Source organism: Pogona vitticeps, chromosome 4, assembly GCF_051106095.1.
Source record: "Pogona vitticeps strain Pit_001003342236 chromosome 4, PviZW2.1, whole genome shotgun sequence".
Classification (NCBI taxonomy): Eukaryota; Metazoa; Chordata; class Lepidosauria; order Squamata; family Agamidae; genus Pogona; species Pogona vitticeps.
Window position 1 is genome coordinate 182,014,740 of NC_135786.1, and position 26,174 is coordinate 182,040,913.

The 26,174-nt window shown below is 39.3% G+C and overlaps 1 protein-coding gene across 2 annotated transcripts in view; it reads left to right on the plus strand.

Moving 5' to 3' along the window:
- LAMA1 (laminin subunit alpha 1) overlaps nucleotides 1-26,174 on the plus strand; it is a 109,201-nt gene that overhangs the window by 52,758 nt on the left and 30,269 nt on the right. For both annotated transcript variants that reach the window (XM_072999588.2, XM_072999589.2), the window contains exons 20-36: nucleotides 615-721; nucleotides 2,006-2,186; nucleotides 3,146-3,282; nucleotides 4,283-4,519; nucleotides 5,450-5,593; nucleotides 6,334-6,513; nucleotides 7,243-7,428; nucleotides 8,699-8,826; nucleotides 10,119-10,239; nucleotides 10,353-10,490; nucleotides 12,383-12,504; nucleotides 13,025-13,111; nucleotides 17,926-18,119; nucleotides 18,958-19,100; nucleotides 22,056-22,154; nucleotides 22,747-22,858; nucleotides 24,828-24,990. In XM_072999588.2, coding sequence (XP_072855689.2) covers nucleotides 615-721; nucleotides 2,006-2,186; nucleotides 3,146-3,282; nucleotides 4,283-4,519; nucleotides 5,450-5,593; nucleotides 6,334-6,513; nucleotides 7,243-7,428; nucleotides 8,699-8,826; nucleotides 10,119-10,239; nucleotides 10,353-10,490; nucleotides 12,383-12,504; nucleotides 13,025-13,111; nucleotides 17,926-18,119; nucleotides 18,958-19,100; nucleotides 22,056-22,154; nucleotides 22,747-22,858; nucleotides 24,828-24,990 — 2,479 coding nt within the window. The remainder of the gene's footprint in view (nucleotides 1-614; nucleotides 722-2,005; nucleotides 2,187-3,145; nucleotides 3,283-4,282; nucleotides 4,520-5,449; nucleotides 5,594-6,333; nucleotides 6,514-7,242; nucleotides 7,429-8,698; nucleotides 8,827-10,118; nucleotides 10,240-10,352; nucleotides 10,491-12,382; nucleotides 12,505-13,024; nucleotides 13,112-17,925; nucleotides 18,120-18,957; nucleotides 19,101-22,055; nucleotides 22,155-22,746; nucleotides 22,859-24,827; nucleotides 24,991-26,174) is intronic.

A 26,174-nucleotide genomic window follows, 5' to 3' on the forward strand; every position in this document is an offset into this window, starting at 1 on the left:
AGCCCAAGGAAGTAAAATCTGTCACTGCCTCCATGAATTCCCCTTCTATTTGCCAGGAGGTGATGGGCCCAGTGGCCATGATCTTTGTTTTTTGATGTTGAGCTTCAGACCATTTTTTGCATTCTCTTCTTTCACCCTCATTAAGAGGTTCTTTAATTCCTTCTCACTTTCTGCCATCAGAGTGGTATCATCTGCATATCTGAGGTTGTTGATATTTCTTCCGGCAATCTTAATTCTTGCTTGGATTCATCCAGTCCTGCCTTTCACATGATGTGTTCTGCATATAAGTAAAATAAACAGGGAGACAATATACAGCCTTGTCGTACTCCTTTCCCAATTTTGAACCAATCAGTTGTTCCATATCCAGTTCTAACTGTTGCTTCCTGACCCGCATATAGGTTTCTCAGGAGATAGATAGGGTAATCAGGCACTTCCGTTTCTTTAAAAACTTGCCATAGTTGGCTGTGGTCCACACAGTCAAAGACCTATAGCAATATAAAAATCTAGGAAAATAGATTCCTAGATCTTTTGTGCAGAAAAAAAAAATATTTTAGTAACTACAGTACTTGTTATGGTCAATAATGTTTTGCGTTTTTATTCTTTTTAAACATAAGCTTGTGAATGCCATGTGAACAGTTCTGTATCCAGCATCTGCCACCATGAGACTGGACTTTGCCAATGTAAAACTAATGTGGTGGGACAGAGATGCGATAGGTGCTTGGTAAGTAATATGAAAGTTAATTTCCATACAGCTGACTTTACTATTTCATGTTGCATTTTTCAATGGACTGCTTTCAAAGGGTCTCCAAACATCAAAATATTATACAACATCTCATTGGACGGGAGGGGAAATCCTTCCAAAAGAGATCAACATATTCAAGCAATACAAAAGTCAGTAATCCAATAGACACAACATAATGAAATGTAATAATCTGAATTTCAGATACAAGTACAGTGGACCCTTGACTTACAGACGGCTTGACTTACAGACTTTTTGAGTTACAGACTTCTCTGGCTGCAAAATTTATTTATTTATTTATTTATTTATTTATTTATTTATTTATTTATTTATTTATTTATTTATATATATCCCGCTTATCTAGTCGATAGACCACTGTAGGCGGCTAGAGGTTTGACTTGCAGCCTGAGAATTGACTTACAGACCAGAAAAAAACCAAAATGGAACAAAAATGGCCTGTTACGGGATTAATCGGTTTTCAATGCACTGTAGGTCAATGGAGACTTGACCTACAGACTTTTTGACTTGAGAACCGCCTTCCAATACGGATTAAGTTCTCAAGTCAAGACCCCACTGCATTGGTAAATGCAAAAACAAACATCAGCAAGATAAAGCAAAAAAGTCAACCCAACTTTATTAGAAGCTGATTCTGCACAGTGTTTTCTCTGAGTAGAGCCAGTCTGTGTGGCCTTAGTATGTTCTTATTGTTACCATATGAGACCTTTATAGAGTTATTGGTAATTATCTCAGTAGAGAAGAGAGAACACTGAGAATTGGTTAACAGAGTTCCAGTTTACGGTTCTGGTGTTTATATATTATGAAACCAGTTATTTTACTACAGAGTTCTAGAGTGACTCACAGGAGAACAGTTAGCATCTCTAGGAGGGAAATCTTCCCAGATTTTAAGATTGTAGACTCTGGCATTTAATGGGTTTGTCTATACCAATTTGACGTTGGAATATTCCCAGCCTCTCATATAGAATACTAGGATTTTTGGCATTTGGAATAATAATGTTTTTCTTTTCAGAATATTGTCTCAAGGTTCCTGGCGGAATCCATATCATTCAGCAGCTCTCTGTGCTGGGAAAATTGTGAAATGAATCAGTTTTCCCAGTGTGCTGCCAAAGAGAGCGGAACCATGTTTATGCAAGCCAAGCAGCGGGAGTGGATAGCGTAGAGGGATGAAATAGAAGAGAAGCCAGAAACTTATTTTTGTTTGGGTAACTCTACGATATAGCTGAAATACTTTTCTTTTCTGTCCAACAGCTTGGCTATTATGGCCTAAGTACAGGGCTTGGCTGTCTTCCCTGCAATTGCAGCAAAGCTGGCTCAGTAGCTGAGGACTGTAATGATGAAGGACAGTGCCACTGTATGCCAGGAGTGGCTGGGGAAAAGTGTGATCGTTGCGCTCACGGTTTTTATGCATTCCAAGATGGTGGCTGCACACGTAAGCTGAATAGCTCGTAATCTGGTCACGGCAGTTCTTTAATCAGTGTGAATTTTCTTTCACAGAGTGCTTTGTCCTGCACCACAGGAAAGGTCAGGAGGGGGGTCTATCTGGCACGGACTTGCAAAGCCTGGTCAGCCAAATGGTATCAAAGCACTTTTGAGGAAGCTTTGTTTGTAATGGGAATCCGATTAACTTTACGATTTCAGTAAGGGCTTGGGCTGGTTCCTTTTGCCAATTTACCCTTTTTAGAGATTAGTCAGCAGTAACAACTTTTTCCACTCCCTATCATAAGTGGCAAGTCATGAGTGCACCATGGTTTTGTTTTCTTTCATCTCTTCTCTTCTTTTCTTTTCTCCTTTTTGTTTCTGTTTTTCTTTCTTTTACAAAAATGCCACAAAATCATTATAGATTTGATCAGAGTCTGGAAAAGTTCCTTTTTTTGGATGAGAGCTTTCTAAATTCCTCCAGGTGGGAAATTCTAGGAATTGTCCCCCTAAGTAAGTAAGTAAGTAAGTAAGTAAGTAAGTAAGTAAGTAAGTAAGTAAGTAAGTAAGTAAGTAAGTAAGTAAGTAAGTAAGTAAGTAAGTAAGTAAGTAAGTAAGTAAGTAAGTAAGTAAGTAAGTAAGTAATTCTAGTTTCAGCCTTGTCCCAGTGTGAAAAAAGTAGCTGACGGAAAACAGGTGGTTAACAGAGAAGCATGAAATGAGCAATCAAATGACGTAATGGGTTGGTGCACCTATTTGCATGAATGTTCAGCAGTAGGCAGACACATCAAGTATCTTAGGAGATACCATTGTGTTATTTCTCATTATTTTGGTTTAGATATGGAAAAGGAAATGCGGGAAATGTTTGTGAGGTACTGACTTCTTGTGAGCAACTCCAGACCCTCAAAGCCTAGCTGGAATAGACATTCTGTACATACAGACAATAATGAAATGGTTTGATCTTTTTTACAGCATGCAACTGTGCTCATACTCATGATGCTTGTGATAGCAGTTCTGGCCAGTGCCTTTGCCCACCCCATACTGAAGGAGAAAAATGTGAACTGTGTGAGGAAAACTTCTGGGGTCATGATCCAGAGAATGGGTGCAAGGTAAGGTTGTGTTTGTTCAAAAAGGTAAAAGTTCCCCTTGACAATTTTTGTCCAAACGTGTTCGACTCTAGGGCCCGTTTCCAAGCCATAGAGCCAGCATTTTGTCCGAAGACAATCTTCCGTGGTCACATGGCCAGTGCGACTTCGATATGGAACGCTGTTACCTTCCCACCGAGGTGGTTCCTATTTATCTACTCACATTTGCATGCTTTCGAACCGCTAGGTTGTTGGGACCTGGGACAAGCGACGGACGCTCACTCCGTTGCGTGGATTCGATCTTATGACTGCTGGTCTTCTGACCCTGCAGCACAGGCTTCTGCAGTTTAGCCCGCAGCGCCACCACGTCCCTTTGTGTTTTTTAGGGACCCTTTAAAAGAGCAAAATCAGACCTTTTTACATAGCAATTTATGGAATTGGGGGTGAGGTGCAATTTATAAAATACTACCTGTTGTATTATTTTTCATATTCAGCTGGTTTTGTTGAATTAAAGAAGGAGAAAAGGTGTCCTCTTCCTTTCTGAAATGATAAAAAAGAAGGTTCACATTGACGGCTGGCTATTCTAATTCTATTCACTGATGTACTGCAATTGGTTTGTTTCCTCTTACAAGATTTATTGTTCATGTTTATTTTTGAGATTGTAGCATCAACCCAATTGGTTTAGCAGCCATTTGCAAACCAATTCATGAAGAAGAAGAAGAAGAAGAAGAAGAAGAAGAAGAAGAAGAAGAAGAAGATGATGATGATGATGATGATGATGATGATGATGATGATGATGATGATAATAATAATAATAATAATAATAATAATAATAATAATAATAATAATAATAATAATAATAATAATAATTTTAAAGAAAAGGGGATCAGTGTTACGAATTGGAGAATTCTCTGTGACTTGCTGCTGATGAATTTTTAGTTTCAGCCAAAATTTAATTACTATACTTTAGGCTCTTTATAAAATCACTAATCTCCAGTATTGCGTTTTTTCCTTTCCTTTTCAGGCCTGCAATTGCAGCGATATAGGTTCAGTCAGCCTCCAGTGTGACCAGTTGACAGCTCAGTGTCAGTGTAAGCATGGATATGGAGGTGATGATTGCTCTGTGTGTGCCTTGGGGTATAGAGACTATCCAGAATGTGTTCCTTGTGACTGTGATGAACGTGGAAGTAAAGCAGACACTTGTGACCAAAGTCAAGGAGTTTGCAGCTGTGAAGAGGATACTGGTGCATGTGTCTGCAAGGTACGGCATTTAAAAATAGTGTGAAATCATTGGCTAGTTCTGATTTTTCTTTGTATACAGTAGTTTCCTTTCCCTCAAATAGGCTAAGTTTATCAACATGTTCAGACAAAGTGTTATGAATCTTCTGTAAAATAAAGGGAGAGGCAGCATGCCCCAAACCAAATCAGGTTTACTAAAAAACATCAGAACTTTGAAAGGAAAAAAACATGAAAATGCCCATGTAGCTGAGCCCTGTAATATCATGGAATGGTGTTTCCAAGAACAAAACTAAGTTAAAGTTAATTTTGGAGCATGACAAATGTGGTATGCAAGAAGACACATACTGATCAATAGAGTATGTTTGAGACAATGCTCAAGTGTGGTCACTTTACTCCAGCAGTAAGTTCAGTATTAAGGTACTTACTTCATTTATCTACTGCCTTTATTGGTAACTCAGTGTGACACACCTGAATTGTATGGAAGCTTTAAAATTGATGTAGAATATTGGAGACTTGAATTGGAGGTAGATCAGAATAAAGCTAAAACATGTTGGTATGGTTTAAAAACCAAAAATATTTTTGGTCCACCTTGCTACTGAGATGCTGTATTTAAGAGTGAGGTTAGAACAAGGCTTGCACTGACCATGTGTGTCCAGGATTGGTGCACCCTGGGATTAATCAAATGGTGATTAATCAATCAGTAGAGCAGTACTTTTGTAGAATTTGAATTGTACCGTACTCAGACTGTGGGCTGTTTTGAAGTGACCTTCTTTAGATGATCCATGTTTTTTTCTGCATGCATCCATGATTTTATTTATTTATTTATTTATTTATTTTATTTATATCCTGCCTACCTGGTCGGGTCAGGACCACTCTAGGCGGCTAAATGACTGCTCTGTCAAGGACTAGCATTTAAGCCCCTATTACTACTAACAGTTTATTTCTTTGTTAGGAAAATGTGTTTGGATTGCACTGCAGTGAATGTAAAACTGGGACCTTTGCTCTTTATGCTGTTAATCCTTTGGGATGCATTCCATGTTTTTGCTCTGGGATATCAGAGTCTTGTTCAGAAGTAGAAGGGCATGTGAGAGTTCCGGTTAGTAAAGCATTTTCATCTCTTCTGTTGAATTTTCTCTTATGTTTCCACATAATTTTGCTGTCATGTGATCAACAATCACCTTTTTTTTTTCATAATAGAAAAATTGGTGGCAAATCCCTCCCCCCTCCAAAATACTAGGAAGTGTTGTTAACACTGTATGTGCTTGGGATTTCTTTTAGTTGTTTCACCATCAAGATATACATTAGTTGTTTAGTATATTGTTGCAAACATTTCTAAGCTGCCTGGAAACTGGCTGAAGGATGTAGTAGCAACATCTTTTGGCAGTATGGTTTGCTAGCAAGCCTGGGATCTCACCTTTTAAACCTCTGTCTTGGGATTGCTCATCGTCTAAGCAGGAGGGGGTACTTTAGCCCCAAGTTTGTGTTTCGAGGGTGTTATACCAGCTCCTGTCATGAACTGTCTCTGGTTTTTTAACTCTTCTTTCTCAGCACCTCCTTGCTTTTCCTGACTTTCACATGTCTAATCAAATTATCTAAGGAAAAGGTGAATCAGATGTATAATAGGAAGGAATATAGTGAATAGATGGATTTCTATCTGACATCATCAACCTATAAAGTATTTTATAATAGTAGAGTATAGCATATTTTAATAAAACCTTCCCTAAGTGTAGAAGTTATTTTTTTATTTGAAAAAAATTATTAGAAATCTTGCTTAAACTTGAAGCAAAATCTAGTACATTTTATAAGGTGGGGTGACTTCTTAGTTTGGTATTGCAGGTAACTCTGGATCTAGAGCAGCCTGCTTTGTACGTGGTTTCTCTCAGTAACCTCACTGGAACCACCGAAGGCATATTTTCCCAGTATCCTGATATCTTAATTGATGCCACAACAGTCAGACAACACTTGAATACAGAGCCATTTTACTGGAAATTACCCTATCAATTCCAGGGAAACCAGGTAAGTACACGAGGTACTGTCATGGTTTATTTTGTTTCAGTTTTTACTGACAGTGGTTTGTACACTCATCTGACATTTTTAATCAGAAATGAAAACAATTTAGAAATGTTAGTCCTTATTATTATAATATTTTCAATATTTCACTGATCATGGGCTACCTTTGCCAAAAAAATATTCTATATTTGTGTATTTTGTGACTGGATTATAGGTTTAGGTTTGCTTGTGTCGTATTATATCAGAATTATGAAAAAAAATCTTGTCCTGTTCTTCAATGAATGGGGTTCCTGTAACACAGTTATACATTACAAAAGTTGAATCAAGCAATCAGGAACCAAAAACAGAATCAGAGAAGAGAGCCAAGATCAAGAGAGTACTATCAAATTGTAACAAAAACCACGTTAGGAGGATCTGAAGCTAATGTCCAGTAATAGTCCAGGGCCTCTCTGTTCCTAAGGAAGCAAAAGAGTTCTTAAAAGACTTCTCGCGTCACTTAGTATTTTTGAGTTCAGTCCATTTGCAGTGTTCTTGGGGAGTGGAAGAGCACCTGCCATCCTCTTTTGATTCCAAAACTCAACTTATTTTGTAACCCCCAAAGGCTTGGGGTCTGTAGGGAAAGGCCTGTTACTGAATGTTAATATAGACATCACCTTCTGTTGATCTGCATTTTAATGAAAATTCTCCAGGAAATGTTTCTGAAAAACTGAGTGTAATGATTAATCCTCCGAACAGCTCATGGCCTATGGTGGAAAACTGAAATATTCAGCAGTTTTTTATGCTGTGGATGGCATTGGAACTTCAAATCTTGAACCACAGATCCTGATGAAAGGAGGTCACACCAGTAGACTTGTCATCTATGTGGACATTCCTGCTCCAGCAAATGGAGTAAGACAGGATGAAGAAATAACAATGATGGAGGTGAGACTAAACTCTTCGACTCAGGCAAGCAGAGGCTTATTCTGTTAGAAGGTTTTTTTAAATAAATGGAATGGTTCTTTGTGAATTTCCTAAACACTTTGGAATTCTCCAAATGTTTGTTTCAGAACCATTCACTTAACGTGATGTGAATTTATCGTGTACCCTGTCATTTACATATAATAGGTGAAGCACTCCAAAGTTGAATATTAAAATTGAAAATAACATTCTAATCTTTAGTCAAGACTCTTGTTTAGAAATTTGTGGCTCAGACATTCCCATATTGAACCCTTAAAACACTTTGGGCTACATTTCTCTTCAGCTCTGTTTAGTGAAGCTGATGCTCAGTGGGATTGTGCAGGTTACAAATAGTTAGGATATAAGCCCTGTTCAAAGTTTGGTATTGAATCCAGAGAACTGTGAGTAGCAGAGGAAAACATCTTACTGCTGTTGATGAGCTCCTTCACAAGCATTAGTGAAGAACCTCTTGCAGTAGAGTGCCATAACGTATCAGGCTTGTGATGCAGTGCATGATGAATCAGGAGGATACAGACCGTAAGACATAAACTGTAGCCATTCCTTAAAAAGATCGTGAGATTGACTTTTGCAAACTCTTGTTTGTGATTTCATATAGATGAGTAATGTGTTGGGTCTCAGGTCATTCCACTTTGTGGAGCAGAGGAGGCTTTCTGCTAGAAGACAGGTGTCTTTGGCTCCTAAGCCAAAAATGGAAAGGATGCACATAGTGAATGCACCAAAGAGCTAGAAGGAAACCAGTCTCAAAAGTGCTTGCATTTCATTAAGAAAATCCAGTGTGCTTGCAAAATGGGGTAAACTCTTTTTTTAGGCTCACATTCATCAGTAGGCAGCCTTTTTCTAGATGTGAGGTACTAGGACCCTTTGGATTCAAGCCAATGTGCAATCTAAAAATACCCTCTTTTCAACTTTGTTCATGTTCAACTGTTTCATGGTAGTTTTAGACCTGGAGTGACTTGTGCAACACTGCTTTGTTTGTCCCTTATAATATGTAACTCTTGACTTGCCAGGCTCAGACTGCAAGTGAAGAGAAACCTGATAGTATCTTTGTTTCCTATTATAATCAAGGGGTGGATGTTGCTAGTCTTTTCTCGTCTTTGCATAATTTTGTATTCCATGAGCACATAAAGTGCATATACAAATGACAGATAATGAACCAAAATAAATCAAATTTACACAGGCATACTCTCTTATTGTACTCTCAAAATTGATTTAATTCAACTTTTTTCCTTTATAGAATGCCTGGAAGTATTTCAACTCAGTTTCTGATGAATCTGTCTCACATTCTGACTTCATGTCAGTATTGAGCAATGTTGAATATATACTGATAAAGGCATCATATGGTCATGGATTGCAGCAGAGCAGGTAAAATTGTCCACTCTATGTGTTCATGTGGGGGGTGTGTGTGTGTCATGTGTGTCAAAAGAATGAGAGAGAGAGAGAGAGAGAGAGTTTGTTTGTTTGTTTGTGTATGTGTTGGTAATATACAAGTTAGAACAGCAAGAGTATTGCCTTGTTATGGATGATTCTCAATGGCTACATCAAGAGGCTCAGGATAGCATCTGTCCCTGTGTTTTGATGGTCTCTTTTAGTTCTGAAAATGCCACTGTCCATTCCTAAAACACACCACACCCCTAAACGTGTAGACATCTCAAGCCAAAACATTACTTTTAAAAGAAAGCACTTCCAGGGAGATTTGGGTGTTGTACACTGTCCCTGAGATGTACTCTGCCTCCCTTGGCTACACAGCTAAAGAGCCTCTGATAAGATAAAAGGAACCTTTCTGAGTAGCTTTAAATGCAAGAAGAGAAACTGTGATTGGAAGTAGATATTAGATGCAAAAAACAAACAAAAACAAAGAGGTGCTTGAGCCACCTGAAACATTCTTCGACCCAGCATTTACATTGTTTTTTAAAAATACACCTAGAGCTAAATTAGTAGGACCCTGATACACTATAGAGTAGGGAGGAGGCAACTTTTGGTCATTGGACTCTTTCAGTGTGTGATATAATGAGAATGACACAGAGTTTTCTTTCTGCATTCCCATCCTTCCACCCTCTCTTTACACATACATACGCTCCAAATAAGCTTGGAAAAATTATCTCTAGTGGCCATGTTGGCTGGGGGATTGTAGGAGCTGGAGTCAAGAAAGTAACTGTTCCTAGCTATGCTGTATATATATATTTATGTAACCTACTCCTCAATGGAAAAGGCTCGCTGGGTGGGTTACATAAATATATATAGCTGAGATATAGCAAAAGAGATACACACACACACACATATATGAAGAAGAAGAAGAAGCAACTTCTCAGTTTCTAGAAATGGGATAGGCAATCCATGTCTAGACAGGACTGTGTGTGCTTGCATGCTTCTTTCTCTCTGTGTATGCACTGTATATACACACTACTAGTGCTGTCTAGACGTGGATTGTCTACCATGGTCCAAAAAACTGAGAAGCTGCTTTCTTCTTCTTCTTCCTCTTCTTCTTCCTCTTCTTCTTCTTCTTCTTCCTCTTCTTCTTCTTCTTCTACTTCTACTTCTACTTCTACTACTTCTTCTTCTATAGACTGTTTGCTCTAACAGCCAGTTTTGTAACTTTTGTTTCTTAAATAAACATCACTATATCAGCATTTTGGTTTTATGCACATGTTTTATAGAATCTCAAATATCTCCATGGAAATTGCCATGAAAGGTGAAGATGTGCCCTTGGTCAGAGAAACAGCTTATCACATTGAGAAATGCCTGTGCCCTATAGGTTATGCAGGGCTTTCATGTCAGGTATGTTGAGTTTTAGCAAAGGGGTTCATTCACTGAAAATATTTTCTGATTACTGAACAAGCAAATCCTGTTGCATTTTTTACCATTATATGTCACTCCATTCCTGCATATAGGACTGTGCACAAGGCTACTACAGGGATAAACATGGAGACGTACATCCAAAAGCACTGTCCATGCTAGGCCCCCGTTGTGTACCATGCGAGTGCAACAACCATGGTGATACCTGTGACCCAGAAACAGGAAAGTGTTTGGTATGTGAGCCTTCAATGATATGTTTATTTCATCATTGTATCAAAACTCTATGGTGGTGAGGTTGGGGAATCATTTTTGTGATTCTACTCCTCAATGGAAAAGGGTAACCAAGTCGGTTAAACAAACAAACAAAAGGTTTACAATTTAAAAGCCAACACAACACACACACACACACACACACACACACACACACACATATGAAAATGACAGCAAGACTCAGATACAAGTACTCAGATACAAGTACATTTTAAAGATTAAAGTTTGTAGAGAGTGCCTTGTCTGAAAAGGCTCATTCCAAAATGACACAGTTTGAAACTCCCCACTGTGGAATGCCAGTAGAGAAAAATGGATTGCTCTGAATTCAGTGGAACTTCACTTCAAGTACGTGTGCTTACTTAGTATCTCAGCCTCAATCAACCAAAGCTGTAATTTTTGAAGCTAATTGATTAATCACCCACAAATGAATTAGATTTAAGAAATCAAGAGTCATACCTGCTCCCATTGTCCATCTGAGCAACACGGTGGTCTACAATTGTTTTCGATGTATGTTCCTCACACACCAGTGTCAGCAAAAGTTGACAGCTCAGAGAACACCTCTCTGCCACCTTGCCTAAGCAAAGCTGACAGTTTCCACAGAACACTTGTGGGAATTCTCGCTGCCACTGCCTTACTCTGCCTTAGCAAAATAATATAAACTAGTTTCAACAGAATGGTCTCTCAGCAGCTCAGATTGTTGATCCCACCACTCCACCATGTCATGCTCATGGCCTCCTAAAAAGTCGTTGGGCATGCAGCCAGAGAGTTCGGACGGCGTTTATCTACCACCTTCTCGCTGGGTTAAGTCCCTAGACCACAGCAGTGCATAGCATAAGCCCTTTGAACAAGTCTGACCTAAAAAGAACACTTTGGCCACACTTAGTACTTAGCAAGAACAGGCACATGGGCTTTGTGATTCCTTAGAACTCACAACAGCTCAGTGAGGTAGGACTCTTAAATGTATCTAGTTTGTGGCCCTCTCCCTTACTGGATTTAGCCAGACCCTGCTGTTCAAGAGACCAGTCCTCAACAAGGAATATTATGATTAAATTTTTTATTAGAAAAATAAAGTTTCATTAGAAATCAGTTTATACTGCAAAAGCAATAGCATTCAAGAACATATTCAAAGACCATTGCAGTTAAATAAAATAACTATAACTATTTCCCATTAAAAATAATAAACTACAAAGCTAAACTACAGAGGCTATGGTGGGCTATAGTGGGCTAGCCCCCTCCTCTTGCTTTCTCCTTTACTTACATCCTCATTCCTTCAAGCTACATGCTCATACCATCATCAGGGCAGAATCCATCATCAAGAATAATTGAACACAATTGAACGCATTTCACATAACCCATCTTCCATTTTCTGCCCTCCTAACTCCTCCCTTCTTCTGGGCCTTTCAGACTGTTAACTGATTAAATTTTTAGAGGTTGTGCCACCTCTCTCTGCCCCCCATTCCCATGAGAGTGCAGGTGTTGTTTGCCTTCTGTAACAAGCATAGAATGTTGCGTCTTCCAGGGCCTCTTGGTTTGGCCTTCAAGAGGCCCTGGAAGATGCAGCATTCTCGTTCCTGGCTGTGACTGTCCTCAGGAAAACACTCTCATGGCATTTAGAAAAAACACATTCCAAAGTCCTTCAAATCATCTTCACACAGAACCTATCTGACTCCATTTTACATTTCTCTGACTATATATCCAACTATCATGACACACTTCTAACCACATATCCCATGATCATGACAAATAGCATTAACATTAATGATGGCATAGAACAAAAACAGCAGCAGCATTATATTGGCTAGAGAGGTTTTTAATTCTTGATTTGGTTTGAAATTTTCTGAATTTTGCCTACTAGGACTGCAGAGATAATACAGCTGGTGACCACTGCAATATTTGTGCCCCAGGCTATTACGGGAAAGTGACTGGATCTGTCAATGATTGTTCGCTGTGTGCGTGTCCAAGAATAAGCCCTGGGAGGTAACAGAAAATTAACCTGAATGTTTTTAATAATTACTGGTGTTATGTTTACTTAGTACACTGGTGCAGCAGCAGTGATAGAAGTTTTTGTTGGTTGTATTTCTGGAAGAATTGTAAAATCTGGACTAACAGGAATTATTTCATATACTGCTCAGTGTGGGTAACTTAAACAATAATGATGGCAGATGGTGAAAAGGCTAATGTACTGTAGCCCAAGATCAGAACATTGACTGTACATTAGGCATTATTACTACAGTGACCATACATTAGGTATTATTCCTACAGTCCAGTTTGCATGATAGAACTAAATATTAAACCTTTTCCACCCAGTGGATGGCTCTTTAGGCAGCAAGAGAAAGAGCAATGCATTTTTTAATATTCCTTGATGCATAAATATGGAGAAAAATAGCATGAAAGGGAGAAGGGATGAGCTTAACCTTCCCCCATACGTAAAGGGTTTTTCTAACCGGAATGTATGAATTCTCACTAAATTCTGTTCATTTTTCTTTCCTTCTTCAAGCTTTAGTGCTACCTGCATTATGAAAGGTGTTAATGATTTCCACTGCAATGCTTGTATCACTGGATATGAAGGGCAATACTGTGAAAGGTGAGAGACAAAGAATAATCAAAAAGTTTGCAACAAATGTGTCATGTACTTGAGTTCTAAAGGGTTTATGTGCTCCCAGACCTAAACACAATCCACCATTGAAAGGGAAAGCTGTTGTCATATGCCCCCTCTGTAGAAACCCCTGCTATCTTCGTTTTTTCAGTGCCAGAGCTTTGATGTTGGTAGGGCTGTTAGGGATGTGTCAGTTGTTGACACATCAGGGGATGGGGGCTTTGAATCTTCTGATTTCCAAACACCCACGTACTAGACTGAAATGTATGTCAGTCCTGGAACAAGGATACATAATTTCTTGCCAATTGGTTGCAATGGGACTAAAAATATAAAAGAAACAAGTAGGAGGAAAAGGAGGAAAATGTTACTCTTTCTTCCATCGTACTGTGGGGGATGTCCATGGGCCCAGGACAGCTTTGGATAAAGTTGTCTTTCTCCCTTAAGTTCTCATGGGCATGTTAGGTAAGATTGTAACATATTTAGCCTGAGTTTTAAATGGACATAGTCTGGGTTACTCAGTGTCCGGGTAGACCATATGCTGAGTATATATGTAAAAAAAGTGCTCCCTCAAGTGTTGAAAGATGTCTATTTTTCTTAGCTTCTTATTTAGCATGCTTGGTTTTGTGATTGATATTTAAAGGATAGACATAGGATTAATTTGCAACTCTGCAAGTCTCATTGCTGAAGTGTAGATTGCTGGGGAAAATCCATTGTTCATGAAAGGCCATGAAAATGGGTTACCTGGAGGGAACACACATTGCTTTGAACATTGGTTTGATCTTCAGTCAGGCTATCATCAGGCCAAAGTATACTTGTTTCCTAGCTCACCATGGTTAAGAATACAGTACAAGTGTACAGTATGCTGAAGAGGATTTAGCATCTCAGGAAGTCATAGCAATTCTCAGATTTCTCAAAATTCCCCAAAATTTCCATTGTGGCATTCTACAGATAATGTAGAATTCTTCAGTCCTTCCAAGTACAGACCTGGAAATGTGTCAATTGCCAGGCATATTGCATGCAGGAGTAAAGGTGAAGGTTGAAGTGAAAATATGGCACATTAATTGTGACTTCATGATGGCTTGGGCAAAAGCCACTTGCTCGATTGATTGATTGATTGTATTTATATCCCATCCATCTGGTCAATTGACCACTCTGGGTGGCTAACAACACTTAAAAATAAAACAATTCAAATACAATATCAATATACAACATCAATAATTAATTGTTCAAAATGGAAAGAAAAAAAGAATAAATCAAATAGTGACTGGAGGGAAGGCCTGCTTAAACAGCCAAGTTTTCAATTGGCTTTTGAAAATGCCCAGAGAAGGGGCCATACGAATCTCAGGAGGGAGTTTATTCCAAAGGCGAGGAGCCACTGCCAAGAAGGCCCGGTTTCTTGTTTTTTCCTTCCAGGTCTCCCTCGGCGTTAGGATCCTCAACCTCACCTCCTGGCTAGATTGAGTGATACGGGTAGATTTTGGTGGGAGTAGGTGTTCTGCCAAATATTGAGGCCCTAAACCATTTAGGGCTTTGTACGTAAGCATTAATACTTTGAAATCAATGCAGAACCGAATGGGCAGCCAATGCAAAGCGGCCAGAGTGGGAGTGATATGATAGTATTTTCTCATTCCACTAAGGAGTCTGGCCACTGCATTCTCCACCATTTGGAGCTTCCACATCAACCTTAAAGGTAGCCCCATGTAGAGTGCATTACAGTGATCTAATCTCGAGATTACAAGTGCATGTACCACAGTGGTGAGTGCCCCAACATCAAGATAGGAACGCAGCTGGGCAATCCACCAAAAATGGAAATAGGCGGAACGGACCACTGATGCCACCTGCGTTTCCATGATGAGCACCGGGTACAGATGGATCCCCAAGCTGCAAACCTCACTCTTCGCAGTGAGAGTCACCTCCCCAAATGAGAGGGAGTTTCCCAAACTGCTGATGGTGGGGCCACCCACCCTCAGCACCTTCGTCTTGTCCGGGTTCAACCTTAGCCCATTTTCCTGCATCCATTGCAGTACAGCCTCCAAGAACGCTGAAGGGACAGAACAGCATCCTCTACAGTTGGTGAAAAGGAGATGTAGAGCTGGGTGTCATCAGCGTACTGATGGCACAATGCTCCACACCCCCTGAAGACCCCACCCAACGGCCTCATGTAGATATTAAACAGCATTGGGGAGTTAATCAAGCCCTGCCGAACCCCACAATTGAGGCTCCACGGGGCTGAGACCCTCTCCCCAAGATGTCCTCTCTGAGGATGGTCCTCCAAGAAGGATCAAAGCCAGGCAAGCGCCAGGCCACCAATTCCCAACTCAAAGAGCCGCCTAAGGAGGATACCGTGGTCGACGGTATCAAAAGCGGCTGAGATATCGAGGAGGACCAACAGAGGTAGTTTACCCCTGTCAGCCTCCCTCAATAGGTCATCATACAGGGCGACCAATGCTGTTTCTGTACCATGGTGCGGCCTGAAACCCGACTGGAATGGATCCAGGGCATTTGTTTCATCCAAATGAGCCTGAAGCTGATCGGCCACCACCCTCTCCACCACTTTGCTAATGAATGAAACGTTGGCAACGGGCCTATAATTGCCAATTTCATCCACTGCCAAACTAAGTTTCTTCCTTATGGGCCTAATGAGTGTCTCCTTGAGAGCAAGAGGAACCTTGCCCTTAAGGAGAGACTCATTAATTATCGCAATGTCCCATTTGGTTGTTATAGGCCTGGCTGCTTTGATTAGCCAGGCCGGGCAAGGGTCAAGGGAGGAGGAGGAGGAGGCCCAACAGTGATTAAGCACTTTGTCCACCAAATCTGGCGTCACAGGCTGAAAGAGTTTGAGTCTCACCGGGCAAGGCGGAGCGCTGGACATCTCTGCTCGTTCCACTGTGTCAAAAAAGGAGAGAGATCCAGGCGGATGGCCTCCACTTTAGATTTAAAAAATGTTGCAGATTGCTCCAGTGAGATATAGGGGGAAGCCTGTCACTTAGACCAATTCTGGATAGGTCATGCACTATACGGAAAAGCTCCACCTGCTGGTTTGAAGCTTTGCTTATCTGGTTAGTGAGATGTACATGGCTGGCAGCCTTTACCTTGGCATGGTAAAGGTTAGTTGTGACCTTGACAGCTATCCAATTTAAATCTGTTGGGTTCTTTCTCCACTTGCGCTCTAGCCTTCTCCTAAATTGCTTCTTCGCTCATAGGTCTTGATTAAACCAGGGCGCAGGCCGAGCTCTGCGTTGGATAGGGTGTTTAGGAGCAATCACGTCTACAGCCCTGGTGCTGGCGGTATAACAGCCATCCACCAGAGCCTCGACAGGAGCACCAGCCAGATCAGCCAAAATCCCTCTCATGGAATCCTGCGGGATCCAGTAGCCTTCGAGGGCGGAACATAGAAATAGGTCCATGCTCCCTGCGAGGGGGGGAGAGCCACTGAGAGATTACATTTTATTAGGTGGTGATCTGACCATGACAAGGGGACCGACACAAGATCAGTCACCATCAGACCACACTCACTCCAATTGGTGGAAAAAACTAGGTCTACATATGACCACCCACGTGGGTGGGGCCATTGACATGCTGGGACATGTTCAAGGAAGCCATGGTTTCCAAGAACTCAAGAGCTGACCCAGAGATCTCTGCCTCTGCATGTATGTTGAAGAAACCCAAGACCAATAGCCTCGGGGACCCCAGCAATGCCGTGGAGACTAAGTCTGCCAGCTCTGGTAAGGAAATGGCTGGGTCGCACAGAGCGCGGTAACCCAGCAAGATCCCAGTACCATCCCTGGCCCTTATTGACATGTGTAGAGCCTCCAGACCCAGATTTACCACTGTGGAGTGCCTAGTAACTCCCAAGGTGTTTTAATATACAATGGCTACTCCCTCACTCAAGAGGAAACTAAATTAATACAAAAATAACAATAAGAATAGAAATAGTATTAAACTAAATAACAATCCATGGACAATAATTGATTTAAAGTGCATGTTTCAATAAGAGTAAAGAGGGAGTAAAAAGAAAACAATAAAGTAAATAAATAAATAAATAAAATTAATATGACAAAATAAAGTAATATAACGTAAGATAAAAATAAAACAAAGCAATACACATAAACAGTATAAAAGATTAAACCCATGAATAAAATAAAATATGAACTATAAAAAGTAAACCCACAATTCCTCCTCCTCCCACACACAATTGGTCTTGATCCATTGCACCCTGGCTGTAGGTCTTTTTCTTATTCTTCCCAGAAGGTTGTTGATATTAAATTTAAGTTTTATAAGTTTGTGAGAGCAGAGGTTATAAATAAAACACTCACTCAAGAGCGGAGCGTGGTCCAGTATTAGAAGGAGAGATGGAAAGAGGGAGTGAACTGATAGACAAAATAACACTCCCATTGTCATTCTTCATGGTGGGAGGACAAGAGAAGAGCCCTCGCTGAGTATGGTAGTTAGCGAAACCCCACAATGAGCCTCTCAGCTGCGAATGAGGCTCCGTAACAAGTCTCTCGGGTCCAGCTCCTAGTAGAGACCCACGAGGAGCCTCCCAACTCCAGGACTCCAAGGCTCCAGCGGCCACTTCGGCACTTCTCAGTCCCCCCCCCCGCACCGGCTCACCAAGCTTCACAAGTAACTCCTCCAAGCTTTCCACCAAGCTTTTCAGCAAGCCTTTGCAGTCTTTCAGGCGAGTTTCAGTTTCAGTTTTTCCCCCGGCGAGGTTTCCAAGCCAGCCAGCATTACTGGATGTCCCCGTCTTGCAAGACAAGATATTAAACAAATGTTTGAATTCTCTTTTTTCTTTCTAGGTGTTCTCCAACTTATTATGGCAACCCAAAAGAACCTGGTGGCAGCTGTCAGCAGTGTCAGTGCAACCCAAATGGTTCTGTCCACAATAACTGTGATCATATTTCTGGGCAGTGCATCTGTAAAGAAGGCACAACAGGGCATCTCTGTGATGAGTGTGAACCGAGACACATTCTTGTGGAAGATGAATGTGTTTGTAAGTGCCTTTAAAATGCAGCTTACATGTTCCTTTAAAATGAGTAGGCAAAATATTTTTCTGATGCTGCTTAGGTGTAATTGTGCATATGGCTACTGTCCAAAGCAATTATGCTTAGGATATTAGTGGAACTTATTTTCAAATGAATCTGTGGAGTATGTTTTGCTTTGCATACCTTTATGATGATTATATTTTTTGGCTTTTATGGCTTTTATTTCTCTAATTTTTAATTTTTTTTCTTTGCATGTATGTATTCTTTTACATAGTATTTGCTTTTTGCTGTAATGTCAAAGATGAAATGTCTAAGCGGGGAAGGTATAAAACTATAGACAGCCATGGCCAATAAAAGGTAATCAAAGCTATATACACAAGAGCCAGTATGCTGGACTGGGAAGAACCCTCATGAAACACAGTGGGTGATCTTGGACTTGTTAGTATTTTTCAGCTTCATCTGCTGTATAGAGCTGAGAGGCTAGGAAAATGATGCATCCTATCTTGAGCTTCTTAGACGAGAGGTAGCATATAAATATAAATATGTGAAGTTATTTTAATAAAAGTAGATGTCCTTAGACATGACTCTAGTGGTAGCACTGGAGAACCTCTTTATAATAATCTTTTTTTCCCCATATAGTATGCTTGTGTGTATGTGTGTGTGTAAGCATTTTATATCTTGTCAGTAAATAGTTTTGGGAATTTTTTTGGACATTCAACTTTCATTTTCAGTTATTTTTTATTGTCTGGACTCTTTTAGCTTTGGGATTATTTATAGGACAAAGCAGTTGTGTGTACAGATATCTGCACTAAACAGAAACTAATGTTTTTGAAATGCCTTCTTCAGCTTGTGATGATGACTGCACAGGACTCTTGTTAAATGATCTAGATAATCTTGATGAAGCCATCTTTTTGGTAAACCTCACTGGCTCTGTTCTGGCACCCTATGGGATACTTTCAGACCTGGAAAATGCAACCAAACATTTCAAAGTATGTATGCTTCCTTTTAGTGTTGCAATGACATATGAATATTTTATTTGTTATATTGTTTTAGTGTTTCTGTCTGTAAACTAATCCAAATTAAAGGTGGAAGAATTGGGAGGTTGGTGTATTCCACCTCCCATTATCCCTACACACAAAGTAAATGATAGAGAACCATGGGAGTTGCAGTGTTGGCAACATCTGGAGACCACACATTGCTCACATATGATCCAGATAAATAAATAAATAATAGTGAAAAATAATGGAAACATTTTATCATTTGGATTCAAATTAAGTTACACTTAGCAGTTCTATTGAAATAAAACTATCGATTTATAATGGGGCTCTTCTAAAATATGGCAAATCTAACCAATATAAGTGCCATTGATTACAGTAGGTTCACAGTGACTAAGTGTAAGCTTGGACTCAGTCCAATATCTTACATGAAAATATTCTGGGTGCAAATAAACAACAGGAAAATCCTGCTTTGATTCAAAGTTTTTCAAATACTGGTTTCCATGGGTGAAGTCACTGTAGCCAGCCAGGCGAATACTACCTTTTTAATGTAGCAGGAGTCAGCAGGGAATTTAATTTCTAGAAAAAGAGATGTAGTATCCAGACATATATTGAAATATACACCCTTAACTATTAGGGTAATTTTTTTTTCTCTTCCAAGTAAAGGGTTTCATGAAAACATTATTGAGAATGTGCACATGTATTTAGAGGAAAGCACTTCCCCAAAGGGAGATGATGCCCAAAGGAGCTCTGTTAATAGACAGACATTTGCCCTGTTCAGAAACAATTCTGGCAAGTATCCTGTTCACTAGTTACTCATGTATGGGTCTCCAACAGCAGGAGTTGCTTCAGTAATCTGCTATTTCCACTGGAACCACCTCTTCCTTTCCCTTCTTTTTTATTTCTTTTTAATCCTTCCAGAGTGACATAGCACTGACTTTGGAAAGCATTAAAACAAACAAACACTGTTTGGAGACAACAAGCAATTGGTTGAGGGACACTGCATTGGATCATGTGATTACACAGGGCAGAAAGTAGAGAAAAGCAATGACAGGTGAATTGGAGCAAAATAAGTCACATCTCTTAATTGAACGACTCTCTTCTGGGTTTTTCTGTGCTTAGCTTTGCAGTATGTTGTGTAGTCAGTGATTTGTAATTGAGGTTCATCTGTGCCAAATTCATTGCAAACTGTGGGATAAATGGGCAATGCAATTTTCCCCTCTGTCAGAAGCCATGGACAAGTCCATTGAATAGCGCCATTCAGTTTATCTAGCTAGTAGTATGTCCTATATAATTCAATCTGTATAGGCATGTATCCTGATAAAATCTGCTCAGATCCTATTCTGATTATGCTGGCTAGCACAGTTAGACAGAGTTTCTGTATCTGAGGATCATATTCAAAACTTCCTTGCTCTAACAAATTAAAGGAACAACGCGCGCGCGCACGCACGCGTGCACACACACACACACACACACACACACACACACACACACACACGCACGCACGCACGCACACACACACATATCAAACAAATTCCAAACTTAAAATGGTAAACAAAATCAACGCCAAAACCAGTAAATAGAATTCTCAACAGATCACAGGACAGTTTAAGAAGAAATGAAATAGATTGTTACAAGCATCTGGAAAACATACAGTTCCAGAAGCTAATCTTACCCTGTTCCCTCCCTTTGAACAGGGAAAGAAACAGGCAAAGCTATATTTGATGGAGGGAACTCTGTGGACTGGCATATGATTCTGCAATTTATTTTGCCTTTCATGGAGAATATATTACTGCAGCCATTTTCCCTTAGAATACAGAACCTGAATTCCTCCAGATGTTAATGAACTATTTTTCTCAGATTATTTATTTATTTATTTATTTATTTATTTATTTATTTATTTATTTATTTATTTTAGACCCCGCCTATCTGGTCATTTTGTCCACTCTTATTAGACTGTCTTTTGAAATTGCACAGTGAAATGTTATTACAAATAAAATTTATCCTTTTTCAAATAATATCCAATTTTGTATCCAGAAACTGATGGTATAACCTAATATTTTTAATATGTGTGTGATGTCATATGAATAAACATCTAGATTAAATTGAAATAACTGAATTGAAAATAATTAAATTGAAATTAAAGTGATTGAATTAAAATTGTGTAATTGGATAGAGGTCACTTTACTTTTCATTTAATCATATTTCTGTTAGCTTGCATGCCAAGTTTTTATGAATATATTGTATTCTGGAATCTTGTAAAATAAGAAGAATATGAATGACCTTACGCAAGTCTTTCTTCAGGCTTCTGACCGTCTTGCATGCCCAGGCAGGCGAACAAGGCCTGCCTACATCTGAGCATATGACAGACAGCTGGAGTGATTGAACCTACAACAATTTTGGACTTACAATGCAGAAACATAATAGGGTTCTGGTCATTGTTTAATTTGATCGATAAAATGATGATGAATATATCTTAGTATATTTTATAATTACATTGAATAAATGTCAGTACTATGTATCAATAGTAGTGTTGTTTTCTTGTTGAGTCCACTATGACTCCACATTTATTCAGCAAATGTGTCCTGCAAAGTTTTAAAATCTAGAATTTATGGTCAGAGTCATTTGATACTTGTATTGCTCTGGCATCTGTAGGTCAAGCAGTCTGAAATCTTAGAAAGCCACTGTCAGTGTAGACCAGAGGTGGGCAATTTGTGGCCCTTCAGATGCTGCTAGAAAGCCATATCCAGCAGCAATAGCCATTATATCCAATATTCAGGAGAACCTCTCCAAATGTCTAGGAACTTGGGGAGAGCTACAGGTTTCCCAGTCCTGGTGTATATAAGTACCTGAAAGCAGCCATGGTCTGACACTGCATAAAGCTGCTTCATATGTATTGGTGTTCCCTATGTGCCATACCTAGCCAAGAATACCTACTTTTACTTCTAGGGATCCTTCTGGGCTAAAGAAGAGCCAAATTATTTATTGGAAAACATGAATGACCATCTTGTAACACTGTCAGGTGATACAGACCAGCTGCACAGACAGGTAAGTGTCTTGCCTTTAATTTTAATCTAAACATATTGACTTTAGATCTATAGAAATTTCACAGGGGTTATTTGGAAAATAGCCTAAAGAAACGTACCTGTAAGCTTAAATTAGTTTGCATTCCACATTAAAGCCAATGCATTCAATTGTACCAGCTAGGTTATGTAAATGACAATAATTGACTCAGTTTTAGTATTTATTGAAGAACAATTTCCATCAGTTTTGCTGTTACAAGATGTTTTCTGGCATTGATTTACTGTACAATGTTGTTCTCAATAGTATTTTTTAAAAATAATATTCCATATAAATGTAAATTATTTGTCTCATATATAGTGATTTTTTAGTGATTTTTGGAACGTGGTTAATACATGTATAATTGACTGTTGTGTTTGTAGTTTTCCTGTGGGATGTAACTGAATCTATAATATTAAAAAATAACAAGAAAATATCAACTAAACTAATTTTGTAAAGCAATGGTACTTTTATGATTCATTGTGAGTTCTAGCAATTATCTTCATTCTTTGGTACAGCCTTTAAAGCTCCTCTTTTAAAAAAGCATCTTAAAGAAATCCACCATTTGTTTTTATGCTAGTTAACTAGCGTATTGGAAAGAGGAGAGCATCTCAACAATTCTACAGAAAGAACCTTGAATAAGAGTCGAGAACTGACTGTATTTATCAACAAGTTACAGGCAACTGCTAAAGGTAACATTTAACATTTAAAGGTAACAAAGGTATTCATATTTTTGGAGTAAAACAACAGCTGAAATACTGTTGCTTAATGTGGAAAGCAAATTGTATTCAGTCACTTCTAGCTGGTAATTAATGAGTCACTTCTGGGATTCCTGGCAAGAGCTTGAAAATCCCAGCAATGACTAGTTAATTGCTAGCAAGGAGGAGTGATTGGATGTAATGCTGTTTGTCTTCTGCACACATAAATTAAGCAAAAGGATTTCCGCCAATAATACATTTATTTGTTGAAGCTGTATAAAAAGAAAACCAGTTAAGGTCAATGCAACTATATTCGCTAAGGCTTTCACGGCCAGGATCTGTGGGTTTTTCGGGCTCTTTGGCCGTGTTCTGAAGGTTGTTCTTACTAACGTTTCGCCAGTCTATGTGGCCGGCATCTTCAGAGGACAGAGTGCCCGAAAAACCCACAACAACCATCAGTGCAACTAGTTTGTTGAATCCTGAACTGAATCAGGATTTGATTTGGACCTGTCTGGATCAAATTAGAAGTGGGGCAGCTTGGTTCAGAGTAGATCTTGATCACTCTGAATTGCATCATACCAATTCAGCAATCTGGATACTTAAAAGAAAGCCAGACGATGTGTCATTCAAATTCAGCAAAACAGTACCACACATGGAAAGGACAAGGATTGGGTGCGGGGAGACTGACTGTTTATTAAGAGCTGTACCTTGCAACCTTCGATAACAATTTCACTGGTGATTTCAAATCACTATGATTATGGGATTATGTCATGTCACTGAGGTTGTATTTTTAGTTCTTTCATGCAGTGCTTTATTCTTTTGCTCTTCTTCAATAGCAGATTAACTCTCAGTTGTTGGCCCTTTATTTCTGAATCTGTATTTGCCCAGTACAAAAAAGGCATCTCTTAAAGTCCTTCATAGTTGGCCTCTTGTCTCCCTCCATATTATTATTATGATCTTTCATGGTTACTTATGTGTGGTGAGATCATATGGGAACATGCTACCCTGTTGTTTCTGTTGGTACCATATATTATGTATATCTCATATCTTATGCTAAATCAGACTGTAAAGAACAGCATTGTTATCCTTGTTTGAAGGAATTGAAAAATGTTATAACTAAATACTAATTTAAGTATCAGTTAGCTGCAGCTAGGTTGGAATATGCAGGATACGGGAAACAATAAAGGCTGGCTGGGTAAGAAATTTGGCTTTTTGTAAAACAAACCCATGATATGAGGAGAGGCTGCCAGGACAGTGAGATAGTTATACAAGTATGGCAACTTTGTTTCTGTTTCCTAAATGAGAATTCCTCTCCACATGGCTGTCCTGTAGACAGAATGAAGTAGTGGAAAAGAGAAATTTAAAGATGCTTAGAGACACTTTGTTTGACAGATACGAATTCATGGCATGTATCCATTAAAGTGGTAGAAAACTCTCTCATCTAAGTGTGTAATGTTCATAGTTGCTTTTATAGATTTTATATTTGTGACTTTGGAATTTTATTGGGTTTTCTGTTCTTGTATTCACATATATTTTCAAACCGTTCCAGGGTGGCTGGTGACTCTGGGTTTAAGCCTGCAGTTAATCTGGTCCAGGTATTAGTCTACATGTTGCATGCTATCCATGGTGCTGAAACGCCAACCCCCACCCCACCCCGCAAATAGGATGAGAAACATCAATAGCTCCTGAGAAAATCAGGAGCTATTGGAGCCCATGATTCATGGAGGTGATGAATCCAGCCTGATTTAGCAGCCACCCTGAAAAGGGTTCAAATTCACACAGATATGAGCATTGAACTGCAACTGGGTTGTTTTTAAGCCTTAATGTGTGTACATCACTTTGGATTGTGCCTTGTTTTTAGCTGCAATTGACTAGGGGGGATTATTTGTGCAAATTATTGTGTGTTTGTGTTTAAAAAAAACACAATTGTACCAACAACTACTTTTCCCTTCCCTCTGTCTAGTACTTGTGGAAGTGGCAGCATCTCTTAATGAAACACTAGGTACTGACTTCACGTTATCCAATAGAACATTACAGGACCTGCAAGAAGAGAGCCCCACCATGTTAGACACAATGCGTCGAAGATATTTCAAGCATCTGAACCAAAATAGTACACTTGAGTTAAAGTAAGTCCACTGATGTTATTAAGTGCATGCAAGGGAGTTATGGTGGGGAAGGAATGTTCAAGCCAAGAAGTCTCCAGTGGGCTAAAGCACTGGAGCACCTAGCCCAATATGGTTAACTTTTGGCTACCAGTGGCTCCTTCTGCAGGCAAAACATGTGCTTTGCTATTTAGCTTACAGAGCCTTGTTTATGATGTTTTCAGACTGCAGGCAGAGACTTAATATGAAATGATAACAGGAACATGGGGTAGATTTGGCAAGCTTCTACTTTTTTTAAAGCATAAAATGATTTACCAGATTTTTAGATTGCCTCAAAGGTGTATTTGGGGAGTACATTTTTTAAAGTCTGTTTTAGAAGAAATAAGAACTAAACATCATTTCAAAGATTATATGATATAGATCATCAGGATTTTGTGCTGTTCCTTCTATTCTGGCATTTCCTACATATTGGGAAAGCAAATAGAGCTATCTATCTATGGAACCACAGAGTTTGTACATACAGAGCTAATTTTCAGTGACATGTATGAATGTACTGCCCTTCTACCTTTCATTAGGAAAAACACAACAGACACACTGGTTATTGCCCCTGGCCATTCAGGGATTCTGAAAACTCTCTTACACATATTGTTCCACTGTAACTTCTACCATGATGCTGTATTGTACGTTATATGTGCCAGTCAGAACTGACTTATAGTGACCCTAATATGGCTTTCAATGTGATATTTAAGCAATGGTGTTACCAGTTCTGCATCCCCCCATTGAGTTTTCATGGATGGTGCGGATTGGAACACAGTCTCCTGAGTCCTAGTCCATTATTATATCACCATGCCACAATGGGCAGCACTGTGATGCTACACAGGAAATAATCATCTCTTCCCTTTTCTATAGTTTCCCTGGTAGAGAAAGCATTTTAAATGTATTTTACTGTTTATCTGATGAAATCCCTCCTGTTATTGAATTGGCTTCACTGCTTCTTTGCTGCAGGATCAACAGGCGCTCAATAAATACAAGCTTGTTTATTTTACTCCTTTGTTTATTTTAAGATTTATTTTACTGTTTGGTTTAATTATGATTGGTTTGTTTTGCTTTTGTGTAAATTGTTTGTTTCTGAGATCTGTCTTTTGTTGAATGGTTTGTGACCTCAAAAGACATTGTCAGTGTTGACATCGTGTCTGTGATATAATTCT